The sequence below is a fragment of the Bos indicus x Bos taurus genome, chromosome 21, assembly GCF_003369695.1.
Source record: "Bos indicus x Bos taurus breed Angus x Brahman F1 hybrid chromosome 21, Bos_hybrid_MaternalHap_v2.0, whole genome shotgun sequence".
NCBI lineage: Eukaryota > Metazoa > Chordata > Mammalia > Artiodactyla > Bovidae > Bos > Bos indicus x Bos taurus.
Window position 1 is genome coordinate 6,638,720 of NC_040096.1, and position 18,106 is coordinate 6,656,825.

At 43.1% G+C, this 18,106-nt stretch overlaps 1 protein-coding gene across 3 annotated transcripts in view; it reads left to right on the forward strand.

Annotated features, from left to right (window-relative positions):
• ADAMTS17 (ADAM metallopeptidase with thrombospondin type 1 motif 17) overlaps positions 1 to 18,106 on the forward strand; it is a 406,748-nt gene that overhangs the window by 232,403 nt on the left and 156,239 nt on the right. For 2 of the 3 annotated variants that reach the window (XM_027520979.1, XM_027520981.1), the window contains exons 11-12: positions 15,982 to 16,086; positions 17,075 to 17,220. In XM_027520979.1, coding sequence (XP_027376780.1) covers positions 15,982 to 16,086; positions 17,075 to 17,220 — 251 coding nt within the window. The remainder of the gene's footprint in view (positions 1 to 15,981; positions 16,087 to 17,074; positions 17,221 to 18,106) is intronic. The other variant, XM_027520980.1, reaches the window with a different exon arrangement.

Genomic DNA, 18,106 nt, shown 5'->3' on the forward strand with positions numbered 1-18,106 from the left:
GACTTACACAGACATTTCTCCAAAGAAAACATACAGATGACTAATAAGCACATGAAAAGATACTCAACATCACTCATTATTAGAGAAATGCAAATCAAAACTACAGTGAGGTATCATCTCACACTGGTTGGAATGGCCACCATCAAAAAGTCCACAAACAAATTCTGGAGAGGGTGTGGAGAAAAGGGAACTGTTTTGAATTGTTTGTGGGAATGCAAATTGGTACAGCCGCTATGGAGAACAGAGTGGAGTTTCCTTTAAAAACTAGGAATAAAACTACCATATGACCCAACAATCCCACTGCTGGGCATGTACCTCAGTGTTCATTGCGGCACTATTTACAACAGCTAGGATGTGGAGGCAACCTAGATGTCCATCAGGAGATGAATGGATAAAGAAGTTGTGGTACATATACACAATGGAATATTACTTAAGTATAAAAAGGAATGCATTTGAGTCAGTTCTAATGAGGTAGATGAACCTAGAGCCTTCACTTATACAAACTGAAGTTAGAGAAAGACAAATACATATTAATGCATATATATATGGAATCTAGACAGATGGTGCTGATGAACGTATCTACAGGCCGCAAGGGAGATGCAGACAGAGAGAAAAGACTTTGGGACACCTTGAGGGAAAGAGAAGGTGGGATGATTTGAGAGAGTAGCATTGAAACATACCTTACCATAGGTAAAGGAGAGAGCTCTTGGTAATTTGCTGTATGACACAGGGAACCCGAGGGCTTCCCTGTAGCTCATATGGTAAAGAATCTGCCTGCAGTACAGGAGACCTGGGTTCGATCCCCAGGTCGGGAAGATCTGCTGGAGAAGGGAATGGCGATCCACTACAGTATTCTTGCCTGGAGAATCCCATGGACAGAGGAGCCTGGCGGGCTATAGTCCATGGGGTTGCAAAGAGTCAGACACAACTGAGCAACTAACACACAGGGAACCCAAAGCCAGTGTTCTGTGACAACCTAGAAGAGGGGATTGAGAGGGAGGTTTAACAAGGAGGGAATATATGTATACCTATGGCTGATTCATGTTGATATATATGTTGCTGTATGTTGCTATATATGTTGATATATATATGTTGATTCATGTTGATATATGGCTGATTCATGTTGATATATGGCAGAAACCACCATAATATTGTAATTATCCTTCAATTCAAAATAAAGAAAAATGGCTGAAACTTTTTCCATATTTGATGAAAAGACAAGCCCACAGAACCAAGAATTTCAGTGAATCCCAAGAATCATGAAGAAATCCAGACCAAAGCTCATCATAATCAAATTGCTTAAAAGTGGTGATGAAGAGAAGATCCTCAAAGAGCATATTTCTCATTAGAAACAACGCAAGTGGTAAAATACCATGGAGCAGCATCTTTAAAACACTGAAAGAAAAAAAAGCCTGCCACCTTAGAATTCTACACCCTTTTAATAGGAAAAAAAAAAAATACTACCTACTAGATGCTGTGAAAAAGAAAACACTCATAGCCAGGAGTTTTAGGGGAATGAATATTGTGAAGACATTACAACTCCAAAAATGTGGAGGGATCTCTTGAAAACTCCACTCATGCATGCCAGTTGGGAACACTCCCTGAAGTCCTGGCTCCCCCAAGGCCGTGTCCATGAGGAGGACTTCCTTGGCAAGGAATGTAGCTTGCATTCCTACACGAGCCTTCAGGGGGTAGCTTGGAAAAGCACAGAAACATTAATGAGGCAAGTAGTCTGTGTGTGAATGCCTATGTGTGAATCTTTTGTCTTAAAATTTTCTAGAACTTTAAGCCTATTACAGAAAAGAAAATAATAATGAAGTGTAACAGCATGGACGCTGCCAGAGGAATCAAACGACAAAACCCATCAGTGTTTCAGGAGTTGAACATTTTCTTTTTCTGGAAAGCAGACCATAAAAATAAGGAGAAAAGAAACTGGATAGATTATATTTTGAGAAGAATACTAACCACCATGACTACTGGTGGGCAGTTCTTACTTTGCTGCTGCCTCTTATAAGGAACAAAATCTTGTCCTTGGCGGAAGGTAGAGGCCACGGGCTCAGGGGATCACGCTCTCAAGAACGCTCCTTCATTATAGTGTGCAAGGAGGGGTTCTGAGCTAGGGTCTGCTGATGGATTTCAGAGGATTTGTAAATAGGGATAGGGAAAAGATCACATCTTTTTTTCTCCAGTCTGTAACCAAAATGAGTATTTCCTTTGATTATGAGAGTCAGTGATAAGCCACAGGAGTCTCAGCAGTACCTGTGATGTCATGTGATCAGGAATCACAGATACTTCTTATATTGCATGACTGTTCTAGCAGCTATTTGGAAATATCATTTATTCTCATGACTGCTTCAAAATTTTAATGGTTACTAGATCTAGGGCCAGATCTTCTTATGTAATGTGTTGACAAGGAAACACATGTTTCACTTACTATATCACAAATTTGTATTTTGAATTACATTTGAACTTAATTGTTTGATTGCTAACTTTATGTATTTTATAATCATGCACTGACAAGTATTATTCCAAGAAGGGTTCACAGGCTCCACCCTGTACCTCAGAGCACAAGGCCAATTGCTTAGTGCTAGGCAGTGACCAGTCAGAATTTACCCACTGAGGGATGAACTGCCTTTCTTTGACTGTTCCTCTTCTTTAGGTGGAATTTCCAATACAGAATATCCTTCTGATTGGACTTCCATGGTATGTTCTTCTTTGGGCATTCATAATTCGTAGCCACTTTAAGACCAATCAGAATTAAGAGCCACTTCCTTCCCCAAGGGTGTAGGGTAACTTTGGAAAAACATTGCTACAGTTGCTTTGGGAGCAGCCTGGCTTCAAATATTTCTGCTTTCTTAAACGTTTGCATCAGGGAATGAAGAAAAATTAAAATACAGTCCATTTTCAGTTCTAGGGCCCTGGAGATCCCCACACCATCACCACTGCATCCTTCATGTCTGTCTGCAGAATACGGGTATTGTAAGGCTCAAAGCTGTCTGTGGAAATATGAACTACCAAAAGAAAAAAAAATTGGCATCAATAGCTGGCATTTGTTGCAGAAGTTATTGGCAAATATAGCTGTCTCCTCTTTTAGCCAATGGTAATGTGATGTTTTTAATTCAATAAAGCATTTCAAGAAAGTCCAAACATAAAAGTTATAAACATTGAATGGTAAATATTTATTAGAAAGGGGAAATGAACTTTATGCAATTAGCCCAATCCATCTTTTTTTATGATTACAAGTTCCTCCTGTCTCTGTCAGCAAAGTTACTTGCAAAGTCATTATTTAGCAAGACCTTAAAGCTATTTAAGCTCAGATATTCTGCCAGGTGAAACAAGGGTGAGAAGGCCAGAATAGGATTGTCAGCTGAAAGGAAGAGTGGGGAGTTAGGGCATCGTTCTGCCAATGATCATGGCCTCACAAAGCCCTCACCCCATTTCAACATAAAAGAGGAATTTACCTGTCCCCGCCCCTCATCTGGTTCCTAGAGATTCTCAGTTGAAAGGTGCGTCCTTCCACCTTTTCTGTATCTCAGCAACACATTCCACTGCCACTGCTCCAAGCCCATGCCTGACTGCCCCACAGGGAAGTGATGCACAGCGGCCTCACTGGTTGACTTGAGCACGGGTGTGCCAGCGTGTGATGGTGTGCACAATGGACTGAGATGTGCATATTCTGCTATTTAAAAAAAAAAAATTGAGCATGGCAGTTGTACGCCAGTTGTTGCAAGGAGGCAACAGTGTCTAGAATGGTGTCATTTGAGAGTCATGCATTCTTTTCTACCTCATGTTTGCTCCTTTGCTCTTTTCCATTTATTCTCTTGGCCCTCATTCAGCACAGGGTGGAGCTGCTGTCCATATCACACAGTGGTTAAGAAGATGAGTTCTGCAGTCATGCTTATGGTCTCTCTATGCCTCAGTTTTCTAATCTGCAAAATGAGAAAAACAGTTCTACTGACACAGCATAGGGTTGTTATGAGGGTTAAGGAACAAATTAACTAGAGCCCTTAGCACATAGTAGCTGCTCAATAAGCATTAGCTATATTTTTTCCATCAACTCATTCCCTAGAGTCAGTGGTAGAGGAGATGTTGTTTAGCTGACAGTCTCACTGGCTGGTCCTCTTCTGTGTCTGCCCTCACCACCCCTCCTTTCATCCTGGGAGCCTGTGACCTCTAGGAGCTGCTCTCCAGGATCCAGCATCTCTCTCTCTCGGTGCGCTTCCAGCGCCCAGACTGGGAAGCCTCCTTCTGTCCTTCCCCAAGTCCCAGGGAGAGTCTCATGGTCGTCTTGATGGATGGAGATCCCTGTGGTGGCCAGAGAGCTCAGGGTGTCGGGATTCCACCTTGGAACCAGCAATATTCTTTTCTCTGATGCCGGTTGTTTCTGCTGGTGGGTCATTGGCATCTCCTGCAGGGAAGAGCGGCAGTGTATGTGCCCCACTCCGGATCTTCTCTCTTAGGATTGCTGGGGGATGGCCTTCAGCTGTTTCTTTTTATTCAGCTTCCCCGGGGACTCTTATGCTCAGCCTGATCTTGGAACTGCTGATCTGAGTGAAACCTGCCCCTTTCATGCCAGCGTATCTGGCCGGGGTTGAGGGTTCAGGTGATGGCTGGCAGAACGGGAGCCTTGCCCTGCCACTCTCAGACAGACAGGGCCCCGTGGTAGGACGCTGGGCTGGGCGCCAGGTTGAAAGCCGTCTTGCCTGCCTCAGTCTCAGCTTCCTGCCCAGCATCTGCCGCCTCTCTCAAAACTGTTGAACTTTGGCAGCAGATGGCCCCCATTTTCCAGAAGTGTTTGAATGCAAGCAGTGGACTGCCTCCTCAAAGTGCTCTCCAGACTTAGCAAGTTGTGTGTTATCCTTTCTTTCTTGCCCGCCCTCCTTGCCAGCTCAGTGCCCAGTGCCCCGGCCCTGGCCTCACCCGCTGGCCCCCACCCTAGGTGTCCCCAGCCAGGTGACAGCCTCTGCAACTTTGGGAACACGGAGGAGGTGACCAGCCTTCCAGAAGTGGGGCTGGCACACCAGCCTGGGGGAAGGCTTCAGACCGTAAGTAGTATGTGTGGAAATTTTGGATGAGTAATTTTTTTCATCCAGCTCTTAGTATTTCATTTTATCTCCCTTTTGGCTTGTGTTAGCAGCAACACATTTCTGAGGATTTTTACATAACCTTCCCATTCAGTATTGTTTTGAGCCAGAGCTGCTCTCCAAACAGTGCATGAAGAGGGTCAGAATAGCCTACGACGGACACCACCAGGTGCAGAGAAGGACAAAGCCTTAAAGGCATGAGCAGGAGTGTCCTTCTCCTGGAACATTCAGGTCTTCCGCATGTTTCCATGGTATTCCAAGGAAGCTCTGCCCAGGCTTATTTGTCATGTAGCACCTTGAGGAATTTGCAGCAAAATGTTCTCAGTAGACTTTCACCAAACCTTAAATGTGGCCAGTGAGCTAACAGATGCTAGACCCCGGGAAGTGGGGAGAGGAAACTGGGGACCCATGGGCAGTATGACCAATGGATGAGAGTGTGTTCTGGGGTCAGGACAGATCCTAGCCCTGCAGTTTAGGCAGGTCGCTTCATTCTATTTCCTCTTCACAAAATGTGAGTGGTAATAGTCTGTCTCATGGCATTGTGTGAGTAGAACTGAGGAATCCTGGTAGAGCTCTTAGCCTGATGCCTGGGCTGGGTAAACTCTTAGAACGTGTCACCTTTCTCTCTGCTCAAGCCTTGCATTGCTTGACACGCGAATTTATTTGTTCAGTCATTCGTTCACTCACTTAGCTCACGGTCTTTGCGTCTGTACCCTGTGCTGCCAGTTGTGTGCTAATGAGACGAGGAGGCAGACACAGCTGCTGCTCCCCAGGAGCCCAGGATGGAGAGGCGGAGGGTCGGGGGTGAGACCCCTGGGCCTGTCACCCTCAGGACCAGTTAGGTGGGAGCTCTCTTAGAACCCCGATGGGTTCTTCCTTGGGGGAATGGACAGGAGGAGGAAAGACTTCACAAGGGTGGGGAAGAATATGGAGTGATGCCCTGGCTGTCTGTTAAGATAATTTAGCTCTGGTCCCTTCCCTGGCCTGAGCTCTCTGAGGACCACCGGATCCCCACACCTTCTCCCAGGCTGTCTGAGCTTTGTCAGTCTGAATATTCAAGAAATGAGCTTGTTACAAGTTGAAAGGCATTTCTCTCATAATAAATTCAAGCATCTCTTCATATATTAAAAAGTCGGGTGTGTTTTCTTTTCCGTGAACTGTTTTCTGAAATCTTTTTTTATATTGGATTGTTATTTTTAAAGTAATTTGTTGGAAGTTTTAATTATTAAGGAAATTGGCGCTTTAGGTGAAATATGAGTTGCAAATGGTCTTTTTTTTTCAGTTTGTGTTTTACTTCATCTTATTTTATGTCAGGCAGAGGTGTGTGTGTGTGTGTGTGTGTGTGTGTAAAGTGAAATATATAAATCTCTTTTTAAGGCTTCTGGGTTTTAAGCCATGTTTAGAAAGGTCTTTCCCACTCCTAAACTATAAATAAATTTAATTTTCATGACTTCTAGTATTTTTATTATTTAATTTTTATATTGAAATCCTAATCCAGTGATCATTTATTTTAGTGTAAGGTGTGAGGTAGGGGTCTAACCTCACTTTGCTTCCAGATAGCTACTCAGGTGCTCCATACCATTTATTGAATAATTTATTTCTCCCCATAAATTTGAAATACTATCTTTATAATATACATTTCTGCGTATCTTATTTTAAAAATATTTCTGGATTTTCCAGTCTCTTCTACTAATGTAATCATATGCTTCTTAATATTTACATGACTGTGACTTTATAAAATATTTTAATACACTAAACATATGCTGTTTCAAAATTTTACTGGCTGTTATTTCTTGTTTGTTTTTCCATATGGTCTTTAGAATCTGCTTTTATAGTTCTAAATTACATTGGTATTTTAAATTGTTACATTATTTTATAGATTAACTTAGGGAAAATATATGATTTTATATATACTGTTCCTTTACATCCATTCAAGATGTAAAGGAATCCACCCCTCCTCAGGGGAATTTTAACGTGTTTTTTTTTTTTTTTTAATGTAGATCTTACAAGTTTCTTAGTATATTTGACTTTCAAAAGTTCTTTCTAGTTTTTTTCCCCAAATTTGCCTGATCATATTCAATAGTATCTTGCTGCTAGCTTGTTTATGTGATCTCATCTTCTATTTTTTAAGATATTTTATAGAGAGTTCATGTATGTTCTCTATACAAAGAATTGACTCATTGGAAAAGACCCTGATGCTGGGAAAGATTGAAGGCAAGAGGAGAAGGGGATGACAGAGAATGAGATGATTGGATGGCATCACTGAGTCCATGGACATGAGTTTGAGTAAGCTCCAGGAGCTGGTGATGGATAGGGAAGCCTGGCATGCTACAGTCCATGGGGTCACAGAGAGTCGGACACGACTGAGCGACTGAACTGAACTGATTGTATATTCAGTATCTGATAATTCTATTATATAAACACTTTGAGAATTTAAATCTTTTGCTTATTGTTTCTGCCAACTGTCACTCATGTTTCTATCCTTGACTGTGAGTTTACCTTTATTGAAGGTAACCAGGAAATTCTGAGAGCCTGAGTGATAGTTGTTTCCTTCACGAAGAATTTATATTTATCTCAACCAAGGCCAGGAGAGGCCACCAATCCTTTTGGACTGGTTAATACTCTTCCAGATTCCCTGGTGTAATCTGGGTATCTCATATAGATCTTGTGACCTTGCCACCAGTCCAGAACGTATTCTCCCAAGTCTAGTGTGAAGATCAGAGCCGGGCCTCAGGGAAGCACAGCCCTTGTATGTGCTTACCACGGATTAGAATATGTTTGTAACTATGTATAACCACGGATTGGAGTATGTTTGTATGTATAAATACAGTCATGTGTGTATTCTGTGTTTGCTTCCTTGAATAGTTCTTTTTACTTCTGATGAGTTCAGTGGTAAGAATTATGTTTTACTACAATGCCTATATTTGTATAGTGGTGGAACAGCCCTGCCTCCCACAGGGTATCTATTCTGACATTTGCTGGAAGCAAAAAGTGCCTTAGGCACACTTCTCTTTAGAGTGTCTACTGTTTCCTCACTCCATGAACATGATGAAATCAATACCTTTCCACCTCCTTTCCATTCCTTCTACCACTCAATTTTATTATTTTTATTAGTGGCTAACATTTTACCTTTAAAATTCTTATAAGTTCACTTATAAGTCTTATAAATCACACAGTCATGTCCAACTCTTTGTAATCCTATGGACTATAGCCTGCCCAGCTTCTCTGTCCATGGAATGCTCCAGGCAACAGTACCGGAGTGAGTTGCCATTTCCTTCTCCAGGAGATCTTCCCTACCTGGGGATTAAACCCAGGTCTCCTGCCTTGCAGGCAGATTTTTTGCCAACTGAGCCACTAGGGAAGCCCTTAAAATTCTTATATCTCAGTTATTATGTTTATCTGTTATGTTTTGCTCCTTCCCTAGCTAGAAAAGTTGACAAAATTGGGAGATATGGACAATCTCCTATTGCCCCCACCCCTCTGTACCTCCTTTTCCAGCCTGTTTTTATCCATTTTTTCCTGCCTCACCTGGGTTTGTATCTGCATTCTGTTCTCCAGCTTCAGTCCTCCATTGGTTTCCTTCAATGCTTTTATCAATTTTTACTTCCAATCCTTTTATCATGAATTTTCCATTAATGTCTTTGTTGAGTGAAGTTCATCCTCTAGTATTTTTTCCAAAAGAGGACTTAACTCTTTATATGTTCAAAAATGTTTTCCTGTTACCTAAATACTTGAGCAGAGGTTTAGTTATTAGACACTTCTTGGGTTGAATTTGTTTCTTTGTGTTGCTCTAAGCATTGCTTTACTGCCTCCTGGCAGTGAATGCTGCTATAGAGGAATTTAGCCTAGTATCTTTCTCAATTATCTGTGAACTGCTCTCTCTTTGGGAGGGTGGGGAAGAGTCTCTGGCTGCATAAAATGTATTTTTGCTTTATCTCTGAGATCAACTTTATTAGGACTTGCCTCTGTATTCATCATTCTTAGCCTTTTTTCCTGAAACAGAGCTTTGTCTTTCAATCTTATACTGAGATTTTCTTTCATTTAAAGGATAGATCTTGAATTTATATTCAAATACCTTTCCTGTTTTATTACTTTAGTTCTACTCTTAAGCAAGGACCGCATGCTCCTGATCCAGCTTGGGGTCCTTGACCTCAATAATCATCTGCCTCTTCATTGGAAAAGTGGAAAAAAGAAAGCCCCTCCTCCCTGCGTCCCACTTATGCTTTTGTCAGCTCTCCTTTATGTGTCTTCCATATCTGTTGTTTCCTCTTCCTTGTTTTAAATTATTTGTTCATTTCTATCTCGTTATATTCACTTTTTCTCAATCATTAACTCTGTGTACCTCCCTGTGTGTTCAGTGGTATGTCTCTTCATGTTGCTTTCAATGTAGTCATCGTTGGTCATCTGACTTTATTTTCTCTTACATTTCTTGATCAAGTTCTAATAGCTCATGTTTTATCTCCTTTAACAAGACTGTCTTTTTATTAAGTTCTTATGTATTGGCTTTTTGCAAATGCAAAAAAAAAAAAAAAAGAAAGAAAGACACAACTGCTGTGTTTTTAAAACTTTAATAGTACTATGCTTGGACATTAATCTTAGCCATTCCATGATCATGTTGTCTGATGAGTATTCTTCATCTGCTTTCTCCCTCCTGTTTTTTTCTCTTTTTTATTTGTGGTATCTTAGTTATATCCTGTACTGCTTCTTACCTACTATTGTTCACCTCTGAGTTATTCCTGGACCAGCTATTTATAGGACGTTCACGTCAGGAAGAAGCAGGGCTGCTTTCATCCTAGCAGGAACTCTCCTTATGAGAAGAGAGAGAAAGTAAGAGTGTGTGCGTGTGTGTGTGTGTGTGTGTGTGTGTGTGTGTGTCCCAACGTACAAGGACTGTTCAACATTTAGAGTCTCTTTCCAGTTTTGAGATATGACTTCCAGCACATATGGTTTATTTGTATTTCCTTGTGAAGCTCTGATTTACCTACTTCTCCCTGTGATAAGTCCAGATAACCTTCCATCACCAGTCTAAGTATTTATTTATGTAATAGTCTTATTGAATTATAATATGCATACAGAAAAGTACACAAATCCCTAAGTTTAGAGCTTGATTAGTTTTTATCAAGTGAATGCACCTGTGTAGGCACCAGACGAGTCAAGAATTAGAATATCAATCTTGATAAGTGAATTCCCAGTCCTGTGTTTCTGACCCAGCTCAGGGCCCTTAAAGTCTGCAAATGTCTACCTCTTCATTGAAAAAGTGGGAAATACACAAATAGCTCACACAGCTCAATTAAAAAAAAAAAAAAAAAAACAATCTAAGCAAAAAAAGGGCAGAAGATCTAAATAGACATTTTGCCAAAAAAGACATACAGATGGCTGAAAGGCACATGAAAAGATGCTCAACATCACTAATTATTGGGCTTCCCTGGTGACTCAGATGGTAAAGAATCTGCCTGCAGTGCAGATCTGGGTTTGGTTCCTGGGTCAGGAAGATCCCCTGAAGAAGAGAATGCTGATCCACTCCAGTATTCTTGCCTGGAGAATTCCATGAACGGAGGAGCCTGGCAGGGTACAGTCCATGGGGTCGCAAAGAGTTGGACACGAGTGAGCTACTAACATATTGTGTATCACTAATTATTAGAGAATTGCAAATCAAAACTACAATGAAGTATCATCTCACACTGATCAGAAAATCATCAAAAAATCTACAAGCAATAAATACTGGAGAGTGTAGAGAAAAGGGAACCTTCTTACATTGTTGGTGGGAATGTAAACTGGTATAACCATAATGGAGAACAATCTGGAGGTTCCTTAAAAAACTGAATATAGAATGACCATATGATCCAGCAGTCCCACTCCTGAGCATATGTCTAGGGAAAACCATAATTTGAAAAGATACATGCACCCCAGTGTTTATTGCAGCACTATTTACAGTAACCAGGACATGGAGGCAACCTAAATGTCCATCAGCAGAGGAATGGATAAAGAAGATGTGGAACTTAGATACAATGGAATACTACTCGGTCATTTAAAAAAAAAATAATGCCATTTGCAGCAACATGGATGGATCTAGAGGTTGTCATACTGAGTGAAGTAGGTCAGAGAAAGACGAATATCATGCGACATCACTTTATATGTGGAATCAAAAAAATGGTGCAAGTGAACTTATCTATATAACAGAAATAGAGTCACAAGTGTAGAAAACAAACTTATGATTACCAGGGGGCAAAAGGGGGGATGGCCAAGTTGGGAAAGACTTATACACACTCCTATATATGAAATAGATAACTAATAAAGACCTACTGTATAGCACAGGGAACTCTACTCAATACTCTGTAATGATCTATATGGGCTCAGTTGTGTTCAACATTTTTGTGACCTCTTTGGACTGTAGCCCACCAGGATCCTCAAACTATGGGATTTTCCAGGCAAGAATACTGGAGTGGGTTGTCATTTCCTCCTCCAGGGGATCTTCCTGACACAGGGATTGAATCCTTGGCTCCTGTGTCTCCTGCATTGCAGGCTGATTATTCCCCACTGAGCCATTGGGAAAGTCCAACCTATATGGGAAAAGCATCTAAAAAAGAGTGTATATATATATGTGTGTGTGTGTGTGTGTGTGTGTGTGTGTGTGTGTGTGTGTGTGTGTGTAACTGATCACTTTACTATACACCTGAAACTAACACAACAGTGAAAATCAACTGTATTCTGTCTGCATCTTGACTTGGCCTCCCAGAGTGAACCCTTAATGCTTACTACTAATTTTTGCAGGACTTATGAATAATAAACCCATCTACTAAAAAGAGAAAGAGAAAAGGGGAAAAGTGGGGAAAAAAATAGGGAAAGCTCTGTCATACTTGCCTCCCGGGGCTGTCGTGAGCCTCAGGATCACAGATGTCAGAGCATTTTGTCATTTGTAAAGCATGCCTTCTGTCCATCTAGAAGGCATCACAGTGACAGTCATGGGGTGGTCCACCCCATTTGCCCAGCTGTGAAAGGGAATCACAGAGGGTGATGGCTTGGCTCGGGCACACAGAGCAATGCGGGTGGCCAAGCTGAGGGCAGAGGCTGCAGCTCTAAAGTCGTTTTTTTCCTGCTCATCCTCCTTGTCTGTTTTTAACCTGACTCCCAAAACTATAGTTTTCTCTTAATCATTTTGAACTTCATATTAATGAGATCTAATAGTGTCCCATTGTTCTAATAGACCGTTGTTTATCTGTTCTACCTTGGCAGGTGTTTGGGTTGTTTCCATCTTGGGAACTAAGGCAGATACGGTGGCTGTGAACATTCTTGACAGTGTTTTTGGTGAACTTAAACACACATTTCTGTTTGATACATACCTCGGAGTAGAATTGCTGGGTGTTAGAATACTCTTCTCTTTGCCTTTAGTAAATACTGCCAAAGAGTTTTCCAAAGTTACAGAACTAAGAATCTCATCATCAGTTTATGAGCGTTCTCATTGCGTCACATCCTTGCTGATACCTGGTAGTCTCCAGCTCTTTCACTCGAGCCATTTTGGTGGATGTGAAGAGGTAGCTGGTTGGGTTTTTTGGTTTGTTTTATTTTTGTTTTTTAGCTGGTTGGTTTTAATTTGATTTTCTCTGATGACTAATGAAACCGAGCATCCTTTTGTGTTTTCTGTCCATCCTATATGTGTATAGATCCTTTTCTGTAAAATGTGTACTCAAATCCTCTGCTCATTTTTCTGTTGGGCCTTTCTCTTGATTGATCGGTGGGAGTTTTTGGCTTTTGTTTTATGTATATTCTGCATACAAATCTTTGTTGGTTCTGTGCCTTACAAATCTTTCTCCCATTGCAAACATCTCTCACTTTCTTACAGTCGTTTTTGATAAAGACAAGTTCTTTATTTTAACATCTCCCCACCCCAGCTCATTTTAATATTTAATATAGTTTTTAAATTCATCAGTTTCTTTCCCTTACATTTTGTACTTTTTGTGTTCTATTTAAAAAACCTTTACCTGACCTCATTCTCCTTTTGCTTTGATGATTAGAAAAGTTAAGATTAAATTGTCTATAAATTGCATAAAAAACAGTTTGCACCAGTCTTCCTCTCTCTCCTAAGGGGCAGTTCAGTTCAGTTCAGGCGCTCAGTCGTGTCCAACTCTTCGCGACCCCATGAACCACAGGACGCCAGGCCTCCCTGTCCATCACCAACTCCCAAAGTTCACTCAGACTCACGTCCATTGAGTCTGTGATGCCATCCAGCCATCTCATCCTCTGTCATCCCCTTCTCCTCCTGCCCCCAATCCCTCCCAGAATCAGAGTCTTTTCCAATGACTCAGCTCTTTGCATGAGGTGGCCAAAGTATTGGAGTTTCAGCTTTAGCATCATTCCTTCCAAAGAAATCCCAGGGCTGATCTCCTTCAGAATGGACTGGTTGGATCTCCTTGTAGTCCAAGGGACTCTCAAGAGTCTTCTCCAACACCACAGTTCAAAACCATCAATTCTTCGGCGTTCAGCTTTCTTCACAGTCCAACTCTCACATCCATACATGACCACTGGAAAAACCATAGCCTTGACTAGACAGACCTTTGTTGGCAAAGTAATGTCTCTGCTTTTCAATATGCTATCTAAGTTGGTCATCTATGCCAAAGCCTTTGACTGTGTGGATCACAATAAACTGTGGAAAATTCTGAAAGAGATGGGAATACCAGACTACCTGACCTGCCTCTTGAGAAACCTGTATGCAGGTCAGGAAGCCACAGTTAGAACTGGACATGGAACAACAGACTGGTTCCAAATAGGAAAAGGAGTATGTCAAGGCTGTATATTGTCACCCTGCTTATTTAACTTATATGCAGAGTACATCATAAGAAGTGCTGGGCTGGAAGAAGCACAAGCTGGAATCAAGATTGCCGGGAGAAATATCAATAACCTCAGATATGCAGGTGACACCACCCTTATGGCAGAAAGTGAAGAGGAACTAAAAAGCCTCTTGATGAAGGTCAAAGTGGAGAGTGAAAAAGTCGGCTTAAAGTTCAACATTCAGAAAATGAAGATCATGGCATCTGGTCCCATCACTTCATGGGAAATAGATGGGGAAACAGTGGAAATGGTGTCAGATTTTATTTTTTTGGGCTCCAAAATCACTGCAGATGGTGACTGCAGCCATGAAATTAAAAGATGCTTAGTCCTTGGAAGAAAGAGGCAGTTAGGCCTCCTAATCCCAAACACTCCTACCCGATAAATTCACCTCCTGGGCCCGCCTTGTCTCATGAACACGTGTCCACACACTGACACCATCCTCTGGAAGAGCTCTCAGATCAAAGTGCATGAGCTCGCACTTTTAACGAGATGCTGTCAGTCTTTATGGGACCAGCCAGTACTGGGCTCCAGCCGCTTATCCTGTTACCACTCCATTGAGGGGCAGACAGTGATGGGAATGTGGGGGCTTTTCCGAACCCAAATGTGCAAAATTCCGCTCAAATCATCAGTGTCGTTAAGGTCACAGAGCAGCTCCGACATAGATGAAAAATGAGAAAGGGCCGTGGGCTGCTCTGAGCTCATTGTCAAGCCCCGCGGCTCTGCCTTCCCTCCCTTTGCGCCTTTTTTTCTGTCCTTTCAACATCTAAACATTTTCTGACTTTGGACAGCACAGTTGCACTCTCCTCTGAGCAGATGTTCACGATTACTTGGAACAGCCGGCCTCTGTACTGAGCCCCTACACCCTGGCGAGCCCGCAAGGGGACCCTTAACCGTCACCCTGCCCAAGGGGTGCCTGCGGGTCCTGGGTCAGGTCCTGGAAGGGGACTTCTCCCACTCCCCGCAGACCTTGTCGCCCTGATTGGCTCTGACATCATGGAAGTACTGTGTCTTTCAAGAGCCTTCAGTACATCTGTTCTCAATTTTCAGACCACAAGGCGAGGGTTTGGGTGCAAGGAGTTTATCTGGGAAGTGATCCCAGGATGCCCTTGAGGGGGCAGGGAAGTGGGGGAGGACTCAGGCAAGGTGCACGGATGTGTGAACAGCAGGCCACCCCTGGGACCCTCACAGCCTCTCTCCCAGGGGACGGGTGTCCTCCATCCCTTGTGGTCGAGGTTGCTCCATGGCCAGAGGACAGCTCCTAACAACCGGGAAATCAGGGAGGCAGCAGGTCATGCAGACATTGTCCTGCAGGGGAGACCAAGGCAGACGGGGAGGACACTGGCCTACACCTGCTTCAGTTATTTTGATAAATTTCCTCCTTCTAGCACTTTCTTGTGTCTGAGTTTCCCATTAATAAAAATGGGAGTCTGTGGTTTTAAATGCCTGTTCCTGTTTCAGCAGAATTATTTTCATTATATACTCATGGATGGTAAGACATTTCTGTAGGTGCACACACGGCTCAGCTGAGCTAGAAAGCAGCTGACCTTGTGGAGGACTAAAGCTTGCCTCTTTAAGCCCAGGGCGGCCCTGAGCCTACATTGCCTGCTGGACTCTGTCTCCTGAGGTCGCACAGCTGCTGCACCAGCCTCAGCTCCAGAGCCAGCCGCCCTGAGGAGGCTTGGTTGCTGCAGTTCTTTTCCCCTGTGCTCTGTGTGATGTGTGGGAGTCTGCCTTGTATTAATACCTTCCTACATTGAATGTGTCTACTTGTTAAGAGCTTCCAGACTCCAGCCTGTGCCAGACACTTCCTAGGCCCTCAATAGCTAGTTCAGGAACTGCTGAGCTCAACCCCCATGAGACCCACCCTCCTAGGAGTAAATGCACGGAATTTTGTCAAGCTAAATGATCTAGTTGAAGTGAAGCATCTATTTTTTTGACATGCAGATTCATGACCCTTCCTCCTCCCCTCATGTTTCGGATCCCAAATCCAAACCCATCAAGGGGCCCCGCCTCTGACTCTGCTGTGACCTGAGTGCAGAGTTCCCAGCAGTCACGTTCCTTCCCTTGTCAGCAGCATCTGATGTGCGCTGGACTGTGGTGCCTGGTGGAAGGAGATACGTCCTGCAAGACCAAACTGGACCCTCCCCTGGATGGCACAGAGTGTGGGGCAGACAAGGTAACCCCACTTCCCACTGCCCCTAGCAGACAGCTAGTCCCACGTCCCCTGCACATTGGCACCTCTTCTGAAAAGTGCACTCAGGAGCCCCTGGCATGCCCCGGGCCACCCCAGAAATGCCTTTGAGCCCACTTCAGGCACTGAGGGACACATTCACCTCTCTCCTCTTCCTCTTATACAATAATCATTTACTCAATGTTTTTATTAAATTAACTCCTTTTGTTACACGAGTGAATTTACTTAAAATGTTTATATCAGAAGACTGTAAATGGAAAAACAGGGTTACTTGCCATGCAGAAATCACTGTCAAAAGATGATTTTAATGAGAATGGTGCTAGAGGTGAAGTGCACCAGCCTTCACACTGATCTTCTTTAACAGGAGAAATTGAAGTGTTAGAGGTGGTTAGGGCCAGCCACCACAGCCTGAGGCTTTCTATTTAGTCTTACTGCAAGAACTGAAAGAGAGGCTATGATCACGACTGTTTAATCACATCTTGTGCCCCACGGGTTGTGCTGCATACGTTGGGAAATTATTTTCAAGGATTGGCTTTCTCTTATCCTCAGAAAGAGCCATGGTTCTCTCACATGGCCCCAGCTGTGTCATCTCCCAGCACCAAAACCAAATCTGAAGTTCAAAACTACAGAGCCAGGAAATACTGCCTTCCAGAAAGAGACTCACACTAAACAGTTTGCAGAAGGTGAAGTCTCTCCGTGAGCCATGTGCATTCTTCCTTTTCTTCTGGGAGCTTTGAGAACCTACACTGGACACATCACATCGTTTAGGGCAAAATCCAAAGCCCAGAGCCTTAGAGTTGTCAGGTTGGATAGGGAAGGAATGTTACCAAAGTTAGCAAACGTACACACCCCGAAATAGTCTGCTTTTGTGTAAATTATAAACATTGGGGGCTTTGGGGGGCATGGTGTTTTCTCACGTGGAGGGGATCAGTTACCCGTGAGTGAGCAGCTTTGCCGCCCTGCTGTGTTTCAGTGGTGCCGCGCGGGGGAGTGTGTGAGCAAGACACCCATCCCAGAGCACGTGGACGGAGACTGGAGCCCCTGGGGCGCCTGGAGCATGTGCAGCCGCACGTGTGGGACGGGAGCCCGCTTCCGGCAGAGGAAATGTGACAACCCTCCGTAAGTCCCTCGCCAGCCTTCTCCCGGGTGCCTGGATCAGGGTGTCCAAAGAGCAGCTCTCACTGCCTTAGCAGAGCAGTCTGTCTCCCACTGAGGCTTTGAGCTGAAGAAGAGTGAACTCGAACCAAAGGTCCTGGGTGCCGGGCCTCGTGTACTTCAAACGGCATCTCAGCCCAACAGAGCTCTCTCTGTGATGGAGGCAGTGAGTCCTGTGGGGAGCTGGCTCGTCTCCCTTGTGTGGGCCGTGGCAGAACCGTTTCTCGAGACAGCTGGATGACAACCCCTCTTGGCCTGCTTTGAGGCTGCCTTAGAAGAGGGTCATCCAGGGAAGCCGGCAGACCTTTGGGAAAACGGGGCTGACTTTCAAATTGGCTAAGAGCTGAACTGGAAGCAGTCTGGCTGTTGAAAAGTCACAGAGCATTTGTGCATTTGTGGGTTCTGCTCTTGTGTATCCAAATATCTTTTACCTGTCCTGTTAGACCTGACAGAAGATAACCTTTTGGGTTGTTGTTTTTTCCCCTCATAGGCTTCCTTTTATTGACTATGATGACACTTTGTTCACCTATGATAACCCTTGTTCACCTCTATACACTTGATCTGAAAAACTCAGGGCTAGATCTTATCCTCAGTTGTAGCAATTCCTTTATCACAGGTTTGGCCTATTTCTTCTCTTGAAATTTCCAACTTTTAATGTTTCTTTAAATAATCTGTTTTATATCTTGTGTGCTATTAACTGCATCACATTAATTTTGAAAATGAGAAAGTTATAAATTATGACTAAAAGGAAATGGTTTATATCAACAGTATATAAATCACAGTATATTAAATCACAGTAATGAATGATTAGCACACCTTTCTTGTATTTAAAAATTCTAACACCCAAGGT